At 50.8% G+C, this 20,577-nt stretch overlaps 2 protein-coding genes across 3 annotated transcripts; both read right to left on the minus strand.

Moving 5' to 3' along the window:
• Positions 1-4,089: 4,089 nt before the first annotated feature.
• On the minus strand, positions 4,090-11,435 carry TXN2 (thioredoxin 2). The gene is made up of 4 exons (XM_063154427.1): positions 11,359-11,435; positions 10,708-10,892; positions 9,593-9,716; positions 4,090-4,835 (listed from the first exon to the last, which is right to left on the minus strand). Exons 2-4 carry the CDS (start codon positions 10,890-10,892, stop codon positions 4,719-4,721), a joined length of 426 nt encoding a protein of 141 aa, XP_063010497.1. The 5' UTR covers positions 11,359-11,435; the 3' UTR covers positions 4,090-4,718.
• A 917-nt stretch (positions 11,436-12,352) lies between these two features.
• FOXRED2 (FAD dependent oxidoreductase domain containing 2) lies at positions 12,353-20,527 on the minus strand. Of its 2 annotated transcripts, XM_063154429.1 has the most exons (9): positions 19,956-20,494; positions 18,278-18,529; positions 17,586-17,855; positions 16,726-16,892; positions 15,920-16,085; positions 15,170-15,411; positions 14,170-14,340; positions 13,336-13,393; positions 12,353-12,895 (listed from the first exon to the last, which is right to left on the minus strand). In XM_063154429.1, the coding sequence occupies exons 1-9, from the start codon at positions 20,477-20,479 to the stop codon at positions 12,832-12,834; spliced, it is 1,914 nt and encodes a 637-aa protein (XP_063010499.1). In that variant the 5' UTR covers positions 20,480-20,494; the 3' UTR covers positions 12,353-12,831. The 2 variants fall into 2 exon arrangements, with proteins under 2 accessions (XP_063010499.1, XP_063010498.1); XM_063154428.1 differs by having other exon boundaries at positions 12,353-13,393; positions 19,956-20,527.
• Between the last annotated feature and the right edge of the window lie 50 nt (positions 20,528-20,577).

Consider the following 20,577-nt stretch of genomic DNA (forward strand, 5'->3'; position numbering starts at 1 on the left):
CTGCCCTGTCGCCTGCAGCTTCCAGCTGTCCTCCACCCTCAGGACACGAGCAGCTCCAATGTCCCCCTCTGGCCTCTCCTTTGTAGGCTGTTTCCCTGTCTCACTTCCCACCCTTGGGCAAGGGACCCTTTGCCACCAGGAAGGCAGCCACAGGGTTTCCCCTCACTCCATTCCCACTGGGATATGGGTAGACCCATTTTCAATCTATCCCTGTAGGCCTCTTGTTTTCACCCATTTGGCTCCTCTGGTCTAAGACATTCAGGGTTTCCCCTGCTGTTCCTGCCTCCATCCTTCCCTGGCTGGTAGAATGCACAAAGAGAGAAAGCAACCAGGCATGCTCAGCACAGCCTCTGCCTCCAGACTGCATCTAGCCTGGAACTACCACTTTCCTGAGAGTTGAAGTCTTTGGTTTTTGCCTACAAAAGGTTTTAAGGGGAAAACTGTTGCCAAAGTTACAGAGCTGCTGAGGCAGAGAAACCACAAAGCTCACACAGGTACCCCACATCCTTGAAAAAAACAGGACATGGCAGAACACCACCCCTACGTGGTGATGGACAGTGTCCTGATTTAGACTGGGACAGAGTGAATTTTCTTCCTAGCAGCCAGTGCAGTGCTGTGTGTTGGATTCAGTATGAGAATAATACTGATAACATACCAATGCTCTACTTCTTTCTAAGCAGAGCTTACTTTAAAGCAAGGACTTTTCAGTTCCCTATGCTCTGCCAGTGAGGAGCTACACAAGAAGCTGAGAAGAAGCGTGGCCAATAGAGCTGATCCGAACTGGCCAAAGGGATATTCCATGCCATAGGACATCATCTCTAGTATATAAACTGGTGGAGTTATCTGGAAGGAGCCAGTCACTGAACAGGCTGGGCATCAATCAGCCAAATGGTGAGAAATTATATTGTGCATCACTTGTTTCTCTTGTGTTTTCTTTCTTTTTGTAGTTTCCCTTTTCATTACAAGTATTTTTACGTAATTCTTACATTTTACTTTATTCAAATTATTAAACTGTTCCTGTCTCAACTTTTGGTTTTGCCTTTTTCCCCCCGATTCTCCTTCCCATCCTATCAGGAGAGGTGTGAGTAAGCAGCTGCCTGGTACTTAGTTGTCAGCTGGGGTTAAACCACAGCTTGAGCCTGGGTGTGTTGCAGGGGCAGGTAAGGAGGACAAGAGACTGTGTAACAGGTGATCCAGGCTGGTTTTGGCTTGGAAATTAAGCCTATGGTAGCTTTATCTTATCTTTTTATTGACTAGACTATTGCAGCTGCTGTTATTCTTTAACTTGCAGGAAAGTCACAGCAAACACCTGCCACCATTTAAGCTCTGAACAACACAGAGCTTAACATTGCTGCTAACAGCCTTGCAGGGCTGGAGAATTTAACTGCTGATTCTGTCTCAATCCTATAATTACTTGGATGAGAAAAATGAGGTGTGTGAGGGGAAGCTCAGAGTGATTAACAAACTGTTTGGGCCAACAGCCTGGCTGGGCTGGTGAAAGGCCCTGCCTAAGGCAGTGTCAGTGGGGGCCATTTCCCTGTTGACATGGAGCTGGTCTTTGTTTTCTTCTTTGCACAGGAGGAATCTTATTTGTTGATAGAGCAAGGGATTTACTAGTGAGGCTGCCAAGGTCAGACCTCACTGGAAACAAACTGGCCCAGACTATCCCCTTCAGAGGACCATATATACACAGCCCATTGTGTGCTGCAGGCCAAGCAACCTGAGTTTTCCATCCTCTACCAGGCCTTGAAGCTGGTCTTGGCACAGCACCTCTAGCAGAGAAGACAGCAAAGCTCTCCCTCCCTCCTTGCAGATATTCACTGAGCCAGAGCAGCTGGAGATGAACTCGGAGTTCAGCAGGCAGGCACAAACATCTTGGGGAAAGGAGCAGCTGTGTTAGGGCTTGATACAAAGTGTAAAGCCAACAGAAATGAATGGAAAACCTCTGCTTGCCTGGAATCAGGCGCCTTGGACAAGGCTGTGAGGACAGAGGCAGTGTGCCTGACCCTTGGCGTTGGCTTCAAAACATGCATGGGGAAGAGACGTGGGCTTAGCTGAGTGTTGCTCCCCTTGGGAAGGCACTGATTGCCATGTACTCTTAAAATAGAAACGAGGAACATTAAGAGCTGAGAAAGCTGCTGTTAAATAGACAGGCTTGGGTAGGAGAGAGCAAATGCTTGACAGATCAGAGGAGGATTCAAAGTGCTTAACTCCAAAAGGGAAAACAAACTTCATCCTCACTGGAGAAACATTTTCCCAGCTGACATGGAAAAAACAACTACTGCTGAGGAATTACCCAGTGCTTCAGCTCCCTTCAATTGGAAAAGGCCAACATCACATTCAGGTGCCATGAAAATTGCTGTGCAGCCCCTCTTTAACCACTGCATAAATACACTGCTGGCACTGCTTCCTGCTTGCACCTCCTGTTACTAACACCGCTGTGGGAATCCCTGAAGCCTTCTCCAGCAGTTGGCAAAGAGGGAGCTGAATTAAAAACCTGGCAAAGAAAATATCCTTCGGCTCTGAGTCCTGTCCTGTGCTAGAAACCTTGCAGGCTACTTGAGGAATCTCAAGCTGTCCCCAAACCCTTCCTCCTACTGTCACCTGTTACACTGTTCTGAAGGATTCCCACAAGGCATCAAGTATGTGGGTCTTCAGCATTTATCTCAAAGAAACAGTTGTGGCTTTCCCATAATGCACCCTAAAATGTGCTGGCAATTTAACAGCTGAGTGACACTTTAGCTTTGCTTTTCCTTAGAAGGAAGCAATAAAATAACTATTTTATACTGCCTCTTAATCACACAATGCAAAGTCACTGTGTTTTTTCCTGTTCTGTAGGATGGTAAGGCAAGAAAGTTCATTATTGTTGGGTATGTGACGCTGTTCCCCTATTTTTCCTGCTTGTGCAGGAAAATGGAGAGTCTTTACTAGAAGTGTTTACTGAGCAGGAACACTGAAACTGCAGGGGAAATTGCCCAGCCTGAAACCCGAGGAGGTCAGGAGCAGCACAGCTGCTGTGATCTCTGGAATAAAATGAAATGCCAGTTTTTATTGATTGTAACTGACCAACAGTTCTTTACCAGATTACATTCAAGTGACATCACCTCTAGTAGCGTGCCAGGGGTGAGGTCAGCCCAGCCCCAGTGGGAGGCACCCACCTCAAGAGACCAGTACCACCTTGTGCTGTGGCCCTGGCTCCAGGGGGACAGAAGCAGGTGGGAGCAGTGATGCCAGCCAGCTGCACTGCAGTTGCAGCAGGACTTGGATCACCACTCCCCCGGTTCCTTCAAAAGTCATAAATTGTTACTGCAGAGGTGCAGAAAAAAAATTACCTGGCTGCTCATATACCAGGGAGGTAAAATGGAGCAATGCCAAAGCAGATTTAAGACTGACTGAAGGAAACAGAAGCTGTGGTAAAAAAAAAAAAAAAAAAAAAAAAAAAAAAAAAAGTAAGCTTGTACATAGTTATTAAGCATTTACAATGTTCTCATGCAGCTTAGATAAGCAAGCTGGAATTAAACAGTACAGTAATCATCAGTGCTGGTGCTGTGCTCTGCCTGCAAGCTCAGGAGGAGGCTGGGAGCACTCAGAAGCCAGGTTGACAGGAAACAGGTGTACGTGAGGAGGAGGAGGAAGAGGTTAGAAGGGCTGAAGGCTGCTCAGATAGAAGCCCACGGCTGGTACCCTTAGTCCAAAGGTCAGGGCAACTGAAGTCAAAAGGCTGCCTTCTGGCAGGGCTCACCCGTGTGGCCACATTGAATTATTCACGACAGGGGGAGGGAGGTGCTCAGCTCCACAGACAGGGAGGGAGCACAGCTCAGGTTCCCTGTGTGCAATGAGCAGCTGTTCATCTGTGTGTGAGAGGTGAGTCCCCCCTCTGGCCCCCTGCATCCAGCAGCACACAAAGGGGGTCCTACAGGCAGCACTGTAGTCCCATGGCAGGAATAGGCAGTCCCATGGAAGGAATACCCTATTTTGTTTTCAGCACATTACCTTTTAGTAGGGATCAAGTCATAACCTGCACTTTCACAACTCATCATTAGAAACTGTGCTGCTGATACTCCCAACTCACCTCTCTGGACAGACAGATTTGTGAGAACTGAGTTTTATTCTCCTGGCTAGACAGCAGTGACTGATAAAAGTTCTCTACTGCTGCAGACAAACAAAAGGAGATCTATAAAATACTTCTCCCTATTTTCTCTTACTAAATTATGGTGGGAGCCCATGGATTTGTGGAGAAGTTGTACCTGTCCCATCAACACAAGGACAGAGGAAGAAAAAGACAGGTTTCACAGACAAGGCAGAGGCATTCTCAGCTTTAAACGATCCCACCCAGGGCAGGTATGTACCATCATCCTGCAGGGAGCAGCTGCCCTCTGCTCTGGGCTATCAGATGTGAGGCAAAGACAAAAACATTCCTCCTCTTAACTCAGCAGCAGCAGCAGCTCTGCACGTCAGCTCTTGGCTGATAAACACAGGCTCCTAATTCCAGCCACATTCCCCGTTTTGAGAATAAGCAGCCCTTTGCAACTACTGCTGCTCATGAGAAGGGGGAGAAGGAGGGAAGGGTTACAACATTTTCCATCTCCTAAAAACACCAAAACAGAAGAAACCCCCGGGTTGTACAGGGCAGGCAATTGACCTGCCCACAGCCCTCCCAGGCAAGGAATGCACAACATGGACGTGTCCAGAGGCAGGGGTACAGCCACCCTTTTACTTCAGGCTCCAATGAGTTTCTTGAGGAACGCCTCCAGCTGATCCTCGTCCTTTATGCCCACAAATTTATCCACAACGTCTCCGTTCTTCATAGCCAGCACAGTTGGCACTGCTGACACCTGAAGCAAGAGAAACAGGGAGACAGGTGAGCAAAGCCTGCAGGAAGCCACCTGCCCCTGGTCTCCCAGTGAAGTCTAAGGAAGTGGCTACAAGGGAGCTGAGCACACACTGCTCTAGGGTAAGATGTCCACTCACAAAACAGGCCAGCTGAGCTCCATGTTCCCCCTCTCTGCACTGACTTACACCACTCTACTGGAGATAAGGCTGAGCTGCTTTCTGAGTTTAAATAAGACCCAAATGTTTAAAGACAAAACCACAACTCATACAAAAACAATCTCCAGTAAAAATCTTCTTCTCCTCCTTCCCTTTTGTCCTCTCATAAACAAACACACCTAGGACACATCTCAGACATAATGACCTTTGGACATTTTATGGCCAGAGTAGCATGAGACTGGACCCGTGTTCTTCTCCAGACAGGACTGGAGCTCTAACCCTAACCCACCCCACCACTGCACAGGCAGATTTCCTGCTCATATTATGGAAACGACAATCCCCTCCAAGCCTTCTTCCTTTCCCCAGTTCTGTTTTCAGTTATTTAACTGGTCACAAACCAGTGGTCATTCAGTGCAGATCCCTGATGATTAGGTAAGAAGTGAAAAAGTCCCTCTGACCAGAGCTAGCAGGCAGCTGTGCTGCTCTGGGCGCTGCTTTTTTAACTCAGAACAAAGTTTGCTGGGAATTATCCACGAGAACAGTGTTGGAAATGACAACATTCCCCAGGGACTTGCTGGTTGACTGGTGACAGCAGAAACCCCAGGGACATGACTGAAAGAAGGAACAACCAGAGCTCGGAGAGCTACAGCAATGGAAGATCTGATCACATTTCTGACCCCACAGCTTATCTCTGCAAGGTTTTCCCCCCAAAACACATCCTGTCCTTATCTTGCCCGCTGACTCTTCTCCAGCCTGCAGGGCCTTCCTGTGTGCACTGCCAGCCCTGCTGCCAACAAAGATCTGTAAATCCCTCTGGAAACCCATCAGAGGGCTGGCTTTTCTCCCAGTGGGAGCCTGAGATGAAAGGGACATTTTGTCTTCCCTTCCCACCCGGTCCCAGCTGGGCAGTCCAGCGTGGCTCCCCACAGTGTCCTTCAGGGCTTGCGCAGCCTCATCTGAAGGGATGGGAGCATCGAGGCTGCTCAATGCACAATCTTCAGCTCCTCCTAGTGACTGCAGGGAGCAGATCCAGAGGGCTTGGGCCCCAGCACCGCCCATGGTGCCAACATGTTCCCTTGTGATTTTGTGAGAGAGAAAAGATGCACTGCACTCAGCTGCTCTGTCCCTGAGAAGGCAAACCTCCACTGAGCCTCCCTCTGGTTTGCACAGTGGGTTAATATCCAGCAGAGTTGCTCCAGTCCTATCCAAAAAAACAAGAGCTGGCCCCTGTAAGGGCTGGGGTGAGGAACAGGCAACTCCTGGAAGCTCTAGTGAGAAGCAGCCAACACCACGTTGCCAGGCCCTGCAGGCTGACCAGCGCACCCACCAGTTTCACATGGCCTTGATTCCTCTGTCTCCTTCCCTCTTTGTGCAGGTGAGCAAATCCAAAGAAAGAGTGGAAGGTCTGGGGCTGGTGCTGCAGAGCCAGATGAGAACTGAGGGCACAGAGCAACATTCCTCTGCTCAGAAAACACGATGTTTTTGTCAGCTTCCTTCCTGCCAGCTGCAGTAAGGGCAGCCTATTAATGGAGCATGTACTTTGTTTTGCTGGTTGAGAAGCAAATATCATGGGAATTTCTAGAATGCAAAGTTGAGGGCACTTTTTCTTTTTTTGAGTCCCATCTGCACTGAACCTAAACAAACTTTATTCCTCCCTGAAGAGCATTTCTATAGAAAAAATCAGTCTGCTTTTGATTAGTGTTGACCACAGATAAATAAACAAACATGCCCATCCAGGTTATTTGTGGCAACACCCATACCAAGGGAATTCTCCCCCATCTGAAACTTTTATACAAGCTCAGATGCCACATAACAGAGCAGGGGGAAGTATTTCACCCAGGCCTCTGAGTGAGGAGGTAACAGGATGGAGCTCCACTGATGAATGACCACCTCTGTACCCAGTGGCCCTCCTGAGCTGCCCACCCACAGTGGCTACAGAAGGGGCTGCCCTTTCCTGGTCACCACACACAGAGGCAACTGGCTCAGGCAAGAGATGAATCTGAAGAATTTTAAGAGACTGCAGATAAACAAAAGTATTTCTTCTCCCTTTCTGCTCTTGGGGTGAGAGGTCAGGATCTGGCTGGAGCAGTGGAGAAAGGCCACAACCAGAGATGAAAGGTATTTGATAAAACAGGGAGTCCCCAGAGAAATCACTTTTGTGCTGGGTATAACCGGACAGGGAAGGGCACAGGGGACATTCCTAGTTGCAGGAAATGCATCCGTGCTTTGTGCTAAGCTGGGATGGCCAAGAGCCAAGGGCTTGTATAAAGGAATGTGCCAGCATTCCTCAGCTCTTCCAGGGGGCCTCCCCCTCCCACTGCCTCCCTCTGCACCCAGGAGGCTGCTCAAGAGGACATTGTGCAAGCAGGCAGCAAGCTGGGGGTGCGTGTGTGCGGGGGCAGGGGAATAAACATGGATGGAGTGAGACTTCCTGGCAGCTAGTGAAGGAGTTTTGGGGGTGGCATGGGCACTGAAAACCCCAAACAAAGACTTCCTCAGCGCGCAGACATCTGATTCCCTAAAGAATGACTTTAAAACAAATGTTTTCTGCTTCCCTCTAAACACCACCTGTGGTTTTCCTGATCTCTCACAAACACTCTGGTCTCTCTTTGATCTCAGCTTAGTGCCTTCCCATCAGCCCTTACATTTCTCCTTACATGGTAACATCCCAGAAGATGAAGCAACACCAAGCACATGCTCAGCACATGAACAAAACTTCTGCCTCAGAAAGGATGCTCCAAACTTTGAAGATCTGAGCACAAAATTCTCCCATTCCCCCTACCTGTGTGCAGCTATGGTACATGCAGACAGTCTAAGGACAGTGTTTTAGCCACGGGGATAATGGCCAAGACAAGACACACACATCACTCCAAAAGCGGAGGAGGGCTTCTTGCAAAACAAAAACTCCACCATGTTTGTAAATAAGGTTCCTGAATGAACTGCTAGAAGCTGACCCTTCCCTGCAGCCTCAGTCCTACCTGCACACAAACACACACAGCAGGCAGAGCTCTCTCAGCACCCGTAGGGAGAGGACACCCAGCACATTATCGAAGCTGCACAACTTGGGACTTTCAGCCTCTTTTCACCGACCTTTCTCTGCATGCACACACCCTGCTTGTCGTTTTCCACTCATCTGAGATTATACTCTTGTAATCTCAGCTCATTCTATCTACTGGAAGGTTTGGAACAATACATGAGTTGAGCTAATAATCTCTATTCTCTTCTCCTTAGCTCTGATTGCTACCAGAGCTTTCCCTGCATCTATTAGGATTTACACACTTTCAGATCATCACTAAAAACACCTCATCCTCTTCAACTTCTCACCAGCACCCTCTGAGCTATGCAGGGTTTTGGGTTTGCAGCAGCCAGCCCTGCTCAGGAGCCAGCAGCCATCTTCCTTGGCCTGGGGTGCATCTGCCAGCACGCCTCCACCCTGGAGGCTCTCATGCTGAGCTTGTGGGAACTGCAAATCATGACTGTGGCCACCAGCTGTGTGGGCACTCCACCACAGCACAGCAGAAAGGTCTCCCTGGGGAAAGAGTGGGAGGGAACAAGCTGTTCCCGCTTCCGTCTGCTTCTGGCTCAGCAGGGTGCAGGAACGGCATCTTCTCCAGGCTCAATAAATTGACAGCTTGCTCAGGAGATAGTTCACACTTTTCAGGGCGGTTTGAGGAGCTTGCTGAGCTAGTTGTCACCCTGGCAGCAGGACTTCATCTGCAGAGGGGGAGCAGATCCATCTGCATGATACCCAAGTGAAAATGAGGCATGTTTTTCCCCTGTAAAACATAACAGCAGGATGCCCAAACTCCATGGGCAGAGTGGTTGTTTGCAAGGAGAGACAACAGAGGCAAGCACGGCCCTCAGAGGGGCTTTTGTGTTTCTTAAACTACCTAACTACTGTCAGAGGGGACAAATAAATGAATCATGTAAACTAAAGCCATGGCCTTCTCCAGTCATTCTGCTTCTTCCTGGGAGAAAGGCAGTACAGGGAACACACCCAGCAGTAATGTCACACACTACTGTAAGCACCAAGGTCCTCCCCTTTCAAGAGCAGGATGTGTGCTCCTGTTATTTTTTCTGACCTGGCTTCTACCTGTCCAAACAAAATTCACTGTGTCTCCTTGTGCTGCAGCTTAAGGATGGGGACGTTATGACCCAGCTCGAGATCCTGAACAAGGAAGGGAAAGAGGACAGGCTGGCTGCACAAAGAAAAATGTTCAGCAGCACAGCAGAGTGGGGTTTGTAACTTCACGATCTTGCCCGGCACCTGAGCACCCCAGCTGGCAGCAAAATGCCATATGTACTCCAGGCTCCTCGAGGAGTGTTTACACTCACAGGGAAGTGCTTACCCTCACAGCCACATGCAAGGCCTAGAGACACCTCCCTGCAGAATCAGAGGTGGGGATGCTGGGCACGACCAGCAGAGCTGGAGCAGAGCCAAGCAGCAAAATCCACCTACTGACAAGTGACCCAATGGATCAGGAACCTGTAGGCTCTGGGCTTCCCCTCCCCTCCAGTGCTGCTGCTGTGCAGGCACAGTTCTCCTTAGGGAGGCACCTCTGCACTGCCAGCCAAACAAAGTCCGTGCTCTTCCACCTCCTACCTCGTACTCGATGGCGAGGTCTGTGTGATCATCAATGTCCACCTTGGCCATCAGCACCTTCCCCTCCTGCTTGGCCACCAGCTTCTCTAACCTGGGCCCGAGGATCTTGCAGGGACCACACCACCTGATGGAGCAGGAAAAGAGAGGGCACATCAGGAGAGGCAGTTTCAGCCATGGAAGGCATGCTGGAACACCAGTGCCTTTGCCACCACTGCTGTTCCACTCAAGAGCCAGCCTGGAAATACAATTCCTGAACCACGGCTTAGAAAAACACTTCTCTCACAAAGGAGCTGTCAAAGGTTAAGGAAGCTCTGCATCCAGCTTCAGGCTTCACTTAATTGTCCTCTCCTCCCTGGATGATCCCAACTAGTGCTCACTGTGCTCTGTCACTTGGTTTATTTAGAGCAGAAGTTTTTTGGCTGTTTTGTGTTCTCTTTGCACCAAATCAGGTGTAACAGGCTCACGTAACAGTAACTGGAGGACTATGAAAATACGTGAAAAACTCAAAGATAGTCAGTTAATATTGTTAATCAGTTAAGACAATTGTTAATAGAGCAGATAGCATCTAGGAATAGTTTTACTGGCAGGTGGATCACAGCATTTTTATTGATGACAAATGCTGTCATTGGTGTCACATGGCTGTTATTAACACATAAAAACATTTGCTATAAAGAGCCTCAAAACCATGCATCTTTAAGAAACATGGAATGATACACCATGACAATGGTGAGGCATAGCAAGTGCAGAGCTCCCTGAGGACATTGCATCCATGAAGCCAAATAGGGCAGATATCAGAGCTTTTTCCTGAGGAATCTTTTGTAGGATGATGCAATACTGGGGCTGGGGTGACACCTGGAAGGTGCAGCTGTGCCACCCTGGGGAACGCCTTCCTGGCACTGCTTGACACTGCTGCAGGCTGTAGCTGTGAGGGGAATCTTCATGGACTGAGCCTGACGAACAGAAGCATCTTTTAACACTGGACTCCACAGCTTGGGAAGCCCTCAGGCATGCTCCTCCATGGTGAGCCCGGAGTGCCACCACATCAGGAAAGTCACAGGGACACACCTGCACGGGTGGTGGTGGAGAGGGGTGCAAGAGCCACGAGTGGAACTTACTGCGCATGGAAGTCCACCACAACGGGCTTGGGGCTGTTCACCACCCGGTCCTGGAAGTCGCTGCCATCCTGCACGTTGAAAGTGTTCCTGCGGCCGGCTGAGGTGCCAAAGGCCCTGCCGTGGGATGGCAGGGGCCCCCGCGTGGGGAGCGCCAGCAGCCGCTGGAGCGCCAGCCTCTGGGCCATCTGTGGGAAGAGTGGTTGGTGGGGCGGGTGCACCCCACGGCTGGTTCCCCTGCAGCAGCGCCCCGATCCCGCCCCCCGCCAGGAGAGGACCTTATGGGGTGTGACGGATTGCTTCCTGCCCCCTGCCCAGCCCTGCCCGCTCTGCGGCTCCAGCCCAACGGGCACGGGGCTGCCGGCTGGAGCCCGCCGGCTCCCCGTTCACAGGGAGACAGCCCCAGGCACAGACTCCCCGTTTCGCTCAGCCCTGCGGAGCAGAGCTGCCCCCACGGCCCGTTCCCCCCCAGCCAGGCCCGCTCCGACACCGCGGGGCTCCGTCAGCCCTTGTGCAACAGGCGGCACAGGGCCCCAACGCTGTGGGGGAGAACGGCCCCAGAGGCCGGTGCCCCGTTGCTCCCCGCGCCCGAGGGCGGGAGGGCAGGGCCGGGAGGGCCCCGCTGCACCCGCCGGGCCCGCGGCCCGCCCGCACCTTCGCGGCGCGGAGGTGACCGGACACACCGAGCTGACCCGCACACACCGAGCTCCCGCCCGCCTGCACCGATTGGCCGCCGCCGCCGGAAGGCTCTACGGGCGGGCCGGCCGCCCTCGCAGCCCATTGGCAGTCGCCCGGAGAGCCGGGCAGCTCTGATTGGCTGCCGTGCCTGTCCTTTAGGCCGCTTCGCCCCGCCCCCGGAGGGACGGTGGGATGTGTCACGCGGGGCGGACCCTGCCCTGGGCGCGCTGGCGCAGCACGAGCCGCGGCGCGGTGCCGGTGGCACGGCCGGTCCCTCCGGCTGGCGGCTCTCTTCAGCTGGAGGCTGGGCAAGGGGCTGCCAGCGTCACCTGCTTTAAGCTTTCCTGGCAGCGCACAGCTCTACGGTCCCCCCGACAGCAATTAACTCCGTTCCACAACGCGCCCGCACGGGAAGGGCACCGGGAGCAACCTGGAGCCCTGCACTCAGGGGTGACCACAGACCATGCCACCCTCTCCAGCTGCATGCGAACAGGCACTGCCTTCCAGCAGCAGCATTGCTTGCAGAGCCCAGCATCCTCAAAGAGAGCAAGAATTCCCCTGTCACTTCCTTGACCTCTTCTGCTTCCCTGCCTCTGCAAGGAACTGAGATTTTAGGGACACAGCAGCTGAATTCAAAGGATTGGGAGAGCTTTAGGTACATGTAAAGTACAGCCTCCCCTCAGTTTGGAAGCAATAGTGTGCATTTTGCAAGAAGCTAGAGAGTTGGAAAACGTGTGGAGAGCCCGTTCCCTTCATCCCTCCTCTATTTCCTAGAAATCACAGGGACATCATGAGGTCAAGCTCAAAACTGCTCTTGCTTTGCAACTCCAGGCCCATGGAAGGAGTACAAAGGGAGGTGATAGCCAAGCATATGTGGATGACAACGGGAGCAGTAAAGTGCAGACAACCTCCCCGTCAGTCCCTCTAAAATCTCAAGGTGACTGGAGGGGAATAAAACAGAGAAAGAGCATTTTAACAACATCAAACTTTCTTGATGGGACATAGTGCAAATAGGAGAAATATTGGTCATGCTTTATAAAAGACAGGCTAACCTTCTAGGCTGCTTGGTGTGGGAGAAAAAAACCATGAGGACAGCAGACCCAAACTCTCTGTGTCCCAGGCATTCCAAGCAAGCTACTCATCTGTTGTGGAGGAAAGAGTCCCTTGTAGTGTTCTCTAGAAATTATAAATTATCTGACCTATACAGCAACTAAAAGAAAATAATCTTTCCTCACTCAAGCTACACAACTGCCCTAACTCAAATGCAGGAAAAATACCAGGAAGTTTGCCTGGAGTACCACTTCAGGATTCAATGCAGAAACAAATCTTCAAGTATACACAGCGTAGGGCATCCAGGGACCAGAGAGCCACAGGCTGTGAGCAGGCCATCTCTGAGGGGGACGTGACATCTGAAGTTTCCCAGGCATTCCTGCGCTCACTTCTGTGGCCTCAGTCACTGCAGATCCTGGTCAGTGAGATAAACACCAACACCATCTTCAGGCCACTCTGAACTCTGCAAGGACAACATGGGAACCTCAGCATCGCTGGGTTTTGGTCCCTCAGTCCTTCAGAGGATGTTGGTCCTCTTTGTAACAGCAAGATCTGAGCAGGTCTTTGGTAACTGACGATCAGTGGGAGGCATGGGGATGGAAAAGGGATGCTGGAAAGGGCAGAATCCTGCTGTGGATCTCTGTTACAGTACTGTCATGAGAGCACCTATGGATTTCAGTGTGCAGCAAGAAAGGTTAAAGCTCATCCTTGGCATTAACAAGATGCTGCAGAGGACGAAGTGGTATCCCATGATCTCTCATCAAGTGCTCCTGTGAGCCGTGGTGGCTGTCAGGGGGTCTGTCACCCGACAAGTCTGTGTGAGTGTAATCCTGGAGCAGCCCAGCCTGTACCGCGTGCTGCCGGAGCTCCTGGCTCCCCAGCAGCCCCTGCATTCGAACGTACCCCTGCTGGCAGGAGGGAGGCAGCTTCTGGTGGGTGAAGGCAAACAGGAAACAGGACTCTGCAGGGGAAAGGAGCAAAGGTTAGAGTCAGCAGAGACACCCCGTAGGGAAATACTCCCATAAACTTACAGGGACTTGTTCAAAACAAAAGGCAGAAAGGATGAGGGAAGATGGCTGGAGTTTCCCACTCGCTCCCCTTCCCTGGGGGGCAGCACAGTAATAGATGTACTTCTGCAGAGCTCAGGAGATGCAGAGAGGGATCCCCAGTCTGCACACCGAGAGAAAAAGGAGCTGGATTTGAGCTTGCATCCATCTGGCATATTCTTTGTGCTACAAGATGGCTTCCCTCTGTGCGCCACATGGGCTTCCTGCAGGAGGGCCCCACACCAGTGTTAATACCAGGAAGGGAGGCAGCAGAGGCTCTTCACCTCTCACATCAGACAGCACTCCCATTTCCCATGGGAAAGCAATCCAATCACCAGTACATGAGATCTAGTACACAATGGCACAAAGACATGTTCAGATAATGAAGAAGAAAGGAAAGCTGCAGCTACAAAAAGGATTGAACCCAACCTTATACGCCTTTCTCTAAGTCCTGGCATGCCTGGGCCAGTCTCCTTCTAATGGTGACAACAGCAAGGACTCTTTGGGAACATACACACAGAACAGCACTTTGTACCATCTGGTGAGTGCCTTGAGGAGGTGTGACTGATGGTGAGACACAAGCAGCTCACCACAGGGAGATCTCAGCTATTTACATACGAGATCACTCCTGTCCCTTGTTCCTCACATTGCTCCTCCTCTTCCTGCCACTTCGACCCTGTGCACAAATTACCTGCAAAGAAATTGCGCAGGTCGGTGCCGAGGCAGTTCTCCAGAAACCGCCTCAGCGGCAGGATGTGAGCATTCGGGGCTGTCCAGTCTGTCAGAAAGTCCTCCACAATGTGATGGATGGCATTTGGCCGTGGCAGAGGCCAGTCTGGGGGACGGAGTCTCATCTCACGCTCTGCCAACAGAACATTAAGGGAGGCTCGTAGAAGCAAAATGGCATTTAAAAAGAGCTTGGGGAGTGGAAAGCAGCTGTGACAGCTGTTTCTGCTTTTGTCCTGACCTTTTAATCCGTTACTTTCATTTGCAATCCCCTCTGCTAGCTCTGTCCTCAACAGCCCTGCCACTCCGCAGCTGCCCTCTGTCCCTGTCTGTAGCATTCCTGTCATTTCACTCCCGTTCCCCCTGGGCAGGGACTGCCAGATGGGCTACGTTGTGTTTAGTGCTGCTACCCATCATGCTGATTTCTGAGAAGGCAAGTTGGACCCTTACCCTAGGTTTCTGGAGATGAAGATTTTAACAGTAATGTCCCAAGGAAGTCTACCCTAAGCCTGTTTGCTGCTGGATAGAACACTCCTCTTCAAATCCTTGCCTTTGGCTGCCTCTATGTCTGTGTGACCTCTCAGACCTGGGCCTGCCAGAGAGCAGCTTTTTCTTCGCAGCAAGATGGCCAAACAACAACACTCTCATCTGTCAGGTTCTGCAAAGTTCACATAGGGTGCCAGCCAAAGGGAAGAACTGTTCCTCTTTTTGGGCATGAGGAAATTTCCAGCACGCCTGTTTGTTCCTATTTTCAAACGTGAAGTCTCTGGTCCAACCCTCCTATATCGGTCTTACGGATAGAACTTTCTTGCCAACTCTCAGCTTCCTTTTCAGCTCATACCATGGTGGGAGGTGTCTCACAGGAAGGGGGAATAGTGCTTTCAGGTACCACCCCCACTCTGGCTCTGATTTATCTTTATCCCTCTTTGTTTTGGTTGTGTCACACAAGTAGCAGGAAAGCTTACCTGTTGGGAGGTGTTTGTAATAGTAAATAACAGGATGTAAAAAGTTGGACTGCCAGGCATGCTGCGCCTCTCCCACAGCACGGTTGTAGTAGAAGACATCCTTGTCAGCCCCAGAGAAATTCCTGCCATACTCCATAATGATGACAAAGAGCCCATTGCGAGCCTTTCTTCCCGTCTGCATTTCGAGCTCAGCCAGGACTCCAACAGGGTACTCTTCCAGGTATTCAAATGCTGTGGCATTCCTGTGAATTGAAACACCATTGGAATTTTCCACCAGAGAAAGCCGGCTGGGATCCAACCCACCCTCAGCTGGTCAAGGCTAAAGCCAAAAAGTCATCAGATAGTAATTTTGTTTGGTCATTACAAATCTGAGCTGGACTTGATGCAGAGCTTATAAAGGCTGCAGTTACTGTTACAAGACACCATTATTTTCCTAGATTATGGGAGTCTCTCTACAGTAGCACTGCTCAACAAAGTTTTTTTCCTGGGGTCAGTAAAAGAGTACTACACCTCTGAGCCTAGAGGGAAGGTCTGGACTGTTTCAGCCCTTTAAGAGGGAGAAACAGAGTGCACAATTGGGCACCAGTTGGAGCAGTAGTACAGGTTTGGAGTGGCTACCTATGCAATGGCAACATCCTTAGGCAGGAACAGCACAACTGGTGTAGGGGCAACATGGGAGGCAGTGGTAAAGAAACAGAAATGAAATTATGGAGCGCAGTGCTGGGAATAATTACTCACTCACTCACTCACTCTCTCAGCAGTATGATGTCAGCCAGGACACTGAACATCTGGTAGAGGCCTGAGGCCTCATTCACCCTCTTGATGATGGAATTGGTCAGCTGTGTAATAGGGTGGACTGTGGATGGCCAGGGGACACCATGGTGACGGTTTTCCAATAGGCGATGGACTGCCCGAGCTAAGACATGAACAGAAACAAAGACAGCTTATTTAACAAGGCAAGCTCCTGCTTTAAGAAATCCAATCTCTGTGCTGCAGCAGGAGGCAATAAACAACCTTTACAGCTCCTCTGAGCTCAGGATCTCCCACCCCAATCGCCAGTAACTGCAGTGGAGATGCCCTCAGAAAGCTGATGTGATGCTAAGTGGTGGGGGAGGGGCCGGGGGGTCCTTGGGGATATTTTATTACTTCTCAGCAGTCCTTTAATGATAAGGATGGGCACACACACATAAAGAAGGAAATTCTCTCTACTGCCCACAGCTGCTGGGTTTTAACTCCACAGCACAGACCTCTCACCCACAGCCTGTCACAAGGCAGAGCATCTGGCAGGAAGAAATCTATTGTGTTACATAAATAACAGACAGCGGGCAAGAGAGATACAAGACAAAACAAAGACAGACAACCAAAAACTTCATATATGACCCCAAGTCACTTCTCCTCCACTTCAGATGATGCAGCTGCAGCTTGACTGTGTTTTGTCCTTTTTATTGCCAAAACAAGACTAAGGGCAATCTCTTTCCAGCAGTAAGCTATGGATTGTTCCTTTGCAGGGAGGGAGAATTTCCACCTCTGCCCTTTCTGTACACCCCAGTACTCACTTGTATACCGGAATCCATGGATGAAGCCCCCAGCAGATTTCCTGAAGTCAACTGAATGGCTAGCAGTGCCAAGAACAAAGAGCCCCCGAGTGCCTCTAGATTCGTAGCTGGGTTTGATTTGAGGATACTTCTTAATATTCCCTTTTCCTGGCATCATTCTCAGGGATCTGATATGCAAAAGAGAAGAGCAGGCTATCAGAAAGGACAGGAGTAGAAAAATAAAAAGGGTTTCTGATACACATTATTTTGCAGCCACTGCAAGATTCTGCTTCATACCCCTGCTGCCTTCAGTGGTGTTTACTACTAAAATGAGGATCTTTGGAGGGTGTTCATCTCAAGATAGCCCTGGACAAGGTCTAATTCTCAGCTGAGCCACCAACAATGAATTTTGGAAGACAGTGAAGTTAGCAGTATCATTTTCAACTGCAGGATGTACCAAGGTGGAATGAAGGTTGCATCCTCAGAGAATTTTTTTTCCTCGACAAAACCTTTTTGTAGCAATCTGCACCTTTATCATCCTCATTTCAGAAAAAAACCCCAAACATTGCTAGCCTTGTCCATGTGATCTGGCAGGTCAGGATGTTAAGTTCTAAAGGTACAAGCTTTTCTGTGTCACTCAGGTCTCACTGTTCCCATCGGCACAGCCTTAAAGCCTGTTGGTCAGAGGGCAGTGACACACATTCCTGCTGAGACACAGCCTTACCTGCAGGATAAACAAAGGACTGTGCAGCACCAAGCACCTCAGAGGACACGGAGGTCCAAGCAACGCTGCCAGGAGAAGACCTGTTCTTCCCTTTCCTCCCTGCCTAGGCCCTTCATCCTAAATACCTTTTTTCATGGAGATCCTGGTTCTCCCTCACCTATTATAGATAGAGAAGTCAAACTTCCAGCCCAGGCAGCGGATGACACGGTCGTAAGGTGCGCGGGTGGCAAAGTTGTCCAGTTCATCCTGAGGGAGGGTGATGGAGTCGATGCCTGCGCTGATGTTCCTGTTCTCCAGGTAGAACCGCAGTGTGATGTGCAGCTTTCCCTTTTTGTCCTTAACGATAGCCAGATCTTCCAGGTCACCCTCCAGAAGCCCATCCAGAGATTTCAGCTGGTAGGTGTCCAGCAGGCCATTGTTAATTGCTCTATGGAAAATACAAGAATGTAAAGAAAGGAGGTTCTTAGCTTCTGAAAATGGGATAATTCATCAGGCATCCCATCTCCTCTTCAGTGTAAGGGTTACTCCCAGAGTCTCAGGGCTCACAGGAACAGCAGAGGTAACATTGCCTGGCTGTCCTTGCAGGATGTAGCCAACCTCCTAACTTTCCTCTGTAACTAGAAGCAAGGGAATAACTTGAGAGCCAGTACATTTTAAAGATTATAGTTTCCAAGCAGACATGTTTCTATTTTAGGTCCTAAAAAGCTCTCACCAAGCCTCTGTGTTCAGCAGCTGCAACCTGGATTGCTTTAAAGCAAGGACCTATGGAAAGCCCCATGTTTTCCCTATGGCCCCCATGACCACAGCACCAGTCCAGCCTGGTGCCTGGGAACAGGAGCAGTTCCTTACCTCAGATCCCCGACGTAGTGGGTGGCCCAGGAGAGGCGCACGCGGGAGCGGCTCACCATGTGGATGAAGTTCGTGACACCCAGGATGTTCTCTGCTGTCTCAAAGGCCGAGTTCCCTCGGCCCAGGATCAACACGGTTTGGCCAGTGAAGTCCTCCGGGTTGATGGACACGGTCTCGTAACCCTCAACATACTCTGAGCCAGGAAAGTTTACCACATTGGGAACCCACGTTCCAGCAGCAACCAACAACGAGCTGCAAGAACAGGGACAGCACATGGAAATGCAGGAATTTCAGGAAAGGGGCTCCATCTCCTCATTCCTTCCTCCTCCCTCCTCCCACTGTGGAAGGTGGCTGCAATGTGACCCCCACAGTGACACTGGACCAGCTGCACAGGCCATGGTTTCAAGAGAAACCTCTACCTAGCTTCAACTAATGACATGCTCCTCTCTTCCCTATCCTCAGGACAACCAGGAACACTGTTATATATAGCAACAGCCAGTGTGGGTGCTGTGTATATATGCATCTCCCTCGCCTGTTCATGAATGCAACTTCTACTCGTATGAACTCACTGACAGTATCACAGGTTGATTACATGTTGCATAAAAATGATTTGGATTTAAAATTTGAGTTGACATTTGGCAGAGCAGAAGTCATTTTTAAGACAGGAAATAGTTTTGATATTTTGAAATGTAACTGCCAGTCATAAAAATACATTAGCAACATCGCTAATTGTTAACCTCAAAAATAACTACAGTGATCTTTTTATATCACTCCATAAGAGCTTTTACTTGATTCTTGAGGAAGCTTTTGTGACTTAGATGGAAGCACCAGGCGGCTGAGGCAAGCAGCACTGCCTGCTGTCCCAGCCTTGCTTACACAGCGTCCCGAGAGCAGCTCGCTCGCGGTACGTGGGCGTCCGGGATTGCCTTCTGTCCCCTCGGAGCCTGCCAGCAGCACACCGGCAAGTGACAGCCAGCACGACCTGCTGTCGTAGAGCTGAGACTCTCAGGAGAGGTGAGAAATATACTCCGTATGTTCACACGAGTAACTTCGAGGTTTTTAGGAACGGAGCTCAGTGGTGGTACGGGATACACACACGTAAATAGGACGAGTGGCAGGGGAATTCAGCGACCAGCAGCCCTGAGGGTTATTCTCACAGTCCTTGCCCTCCCCCAAAAACTCCCCACTTTCCTCTGCTTCCCCGCTGCCTGCTCCAGCTCTGTGCTAACCAAGGGCTTCACTTGTCTGGGACACACCCCTGAGCACATGCGGGAAAATGGGAGCAAGATGTCACTGCTCTGACTCAATCCAGTTTGTAATAAAGGCAGTGCTGGCTGTGAGTGCAACTGAGTTACTTTTTTCACAGACAGCAATTATCTAGTGATAAAACAAAAGCGCCTTCAAGCATACTTATCAAGGACAGACGCTGCAGTGATGGCCATGGCAGCCAATTTGTGTCTGCCCTCGCAACCTCCTCAGCTGCCCAAAGCAAAACACTGCTCGTGAAAGGCAATGCCTTCCCAGGAGCAGTTATTCCACCCATCTGCCTGCCAATTCCTAAAAAATATTTTCTGCCCCTGATGGTGATTAAGGTTCTAAGAGGCTGTGAAATCTCCATCCTCAGAAATACTCATGCCTCAAAAGGGCAAAGCTCTGAGCTGCATGTCAAGGCCATTACCTGCACTTGTAGTTCTTCCTGTCCTGGTCGGTCAGGAGAAAATAATGGCCGTTCCAGGCCTGCTCATTCTTCTCCAATGTCACATGGATGATGGCTGTGTTGTACTGAACCCGTAGCTTCAGCAGGGAAGCAAAGTCCTCCAGGTAACGCACCATGGTGTCAGCGTTGGGGAAGAAGTCGCGAGAGTAGCGTCGGAACAGCAGCCGCCGGTCGTGGCTGAGGAGCGAATTCCAGTCGTGGCGGAGGTTGAACTCGCTGTTGGACTTGCCCGTGTACTGCTTGTTGATGCTGATGAGTTTGCGGTGCCGAGGGTAGAGCGCGAAGAAGCTGCCGGGAGCATGGCTCCGCTCAAACACGATGTAGTCCCGGCCGGCTCTCTGGAGGAAATAGGCCGCCTGCAAGCCCGCGGGCCCGGCCCCGATGACGCAGTAGTCGTGGTACAGGAACGCGGCTCCACTCACGGCGCACAGGCCGCTGGCGTACATGGCCAGCCCCAGGAGCGTCCCGCAGACCGCCGGGGCCATGGCGGGGCTGGCGCAGCCGGCCCTGAAGGGAAGAGGACCGGGAGGCATCACCCCGGGGGCTGCAGCCTCCCCACAGGAGACCCTCGATCGCACCAGTC

The sequence above is a fragment of the Melospiza melodia genome, chromosome 4 (genome assembly GCF_035770615.1).
Source record: "Melospiza melodia melodia isolate bMelMel2 chromosome 4, bMelMel2.pri, whole genome shotgun sequence".
NCBI classification, from domain to species: domain Eukaryota; kingdom Metazoa; phylum Chordata; class Aves; order Passeriformes; family Passerellidae; genus Melospiza; species Melospiza melodia.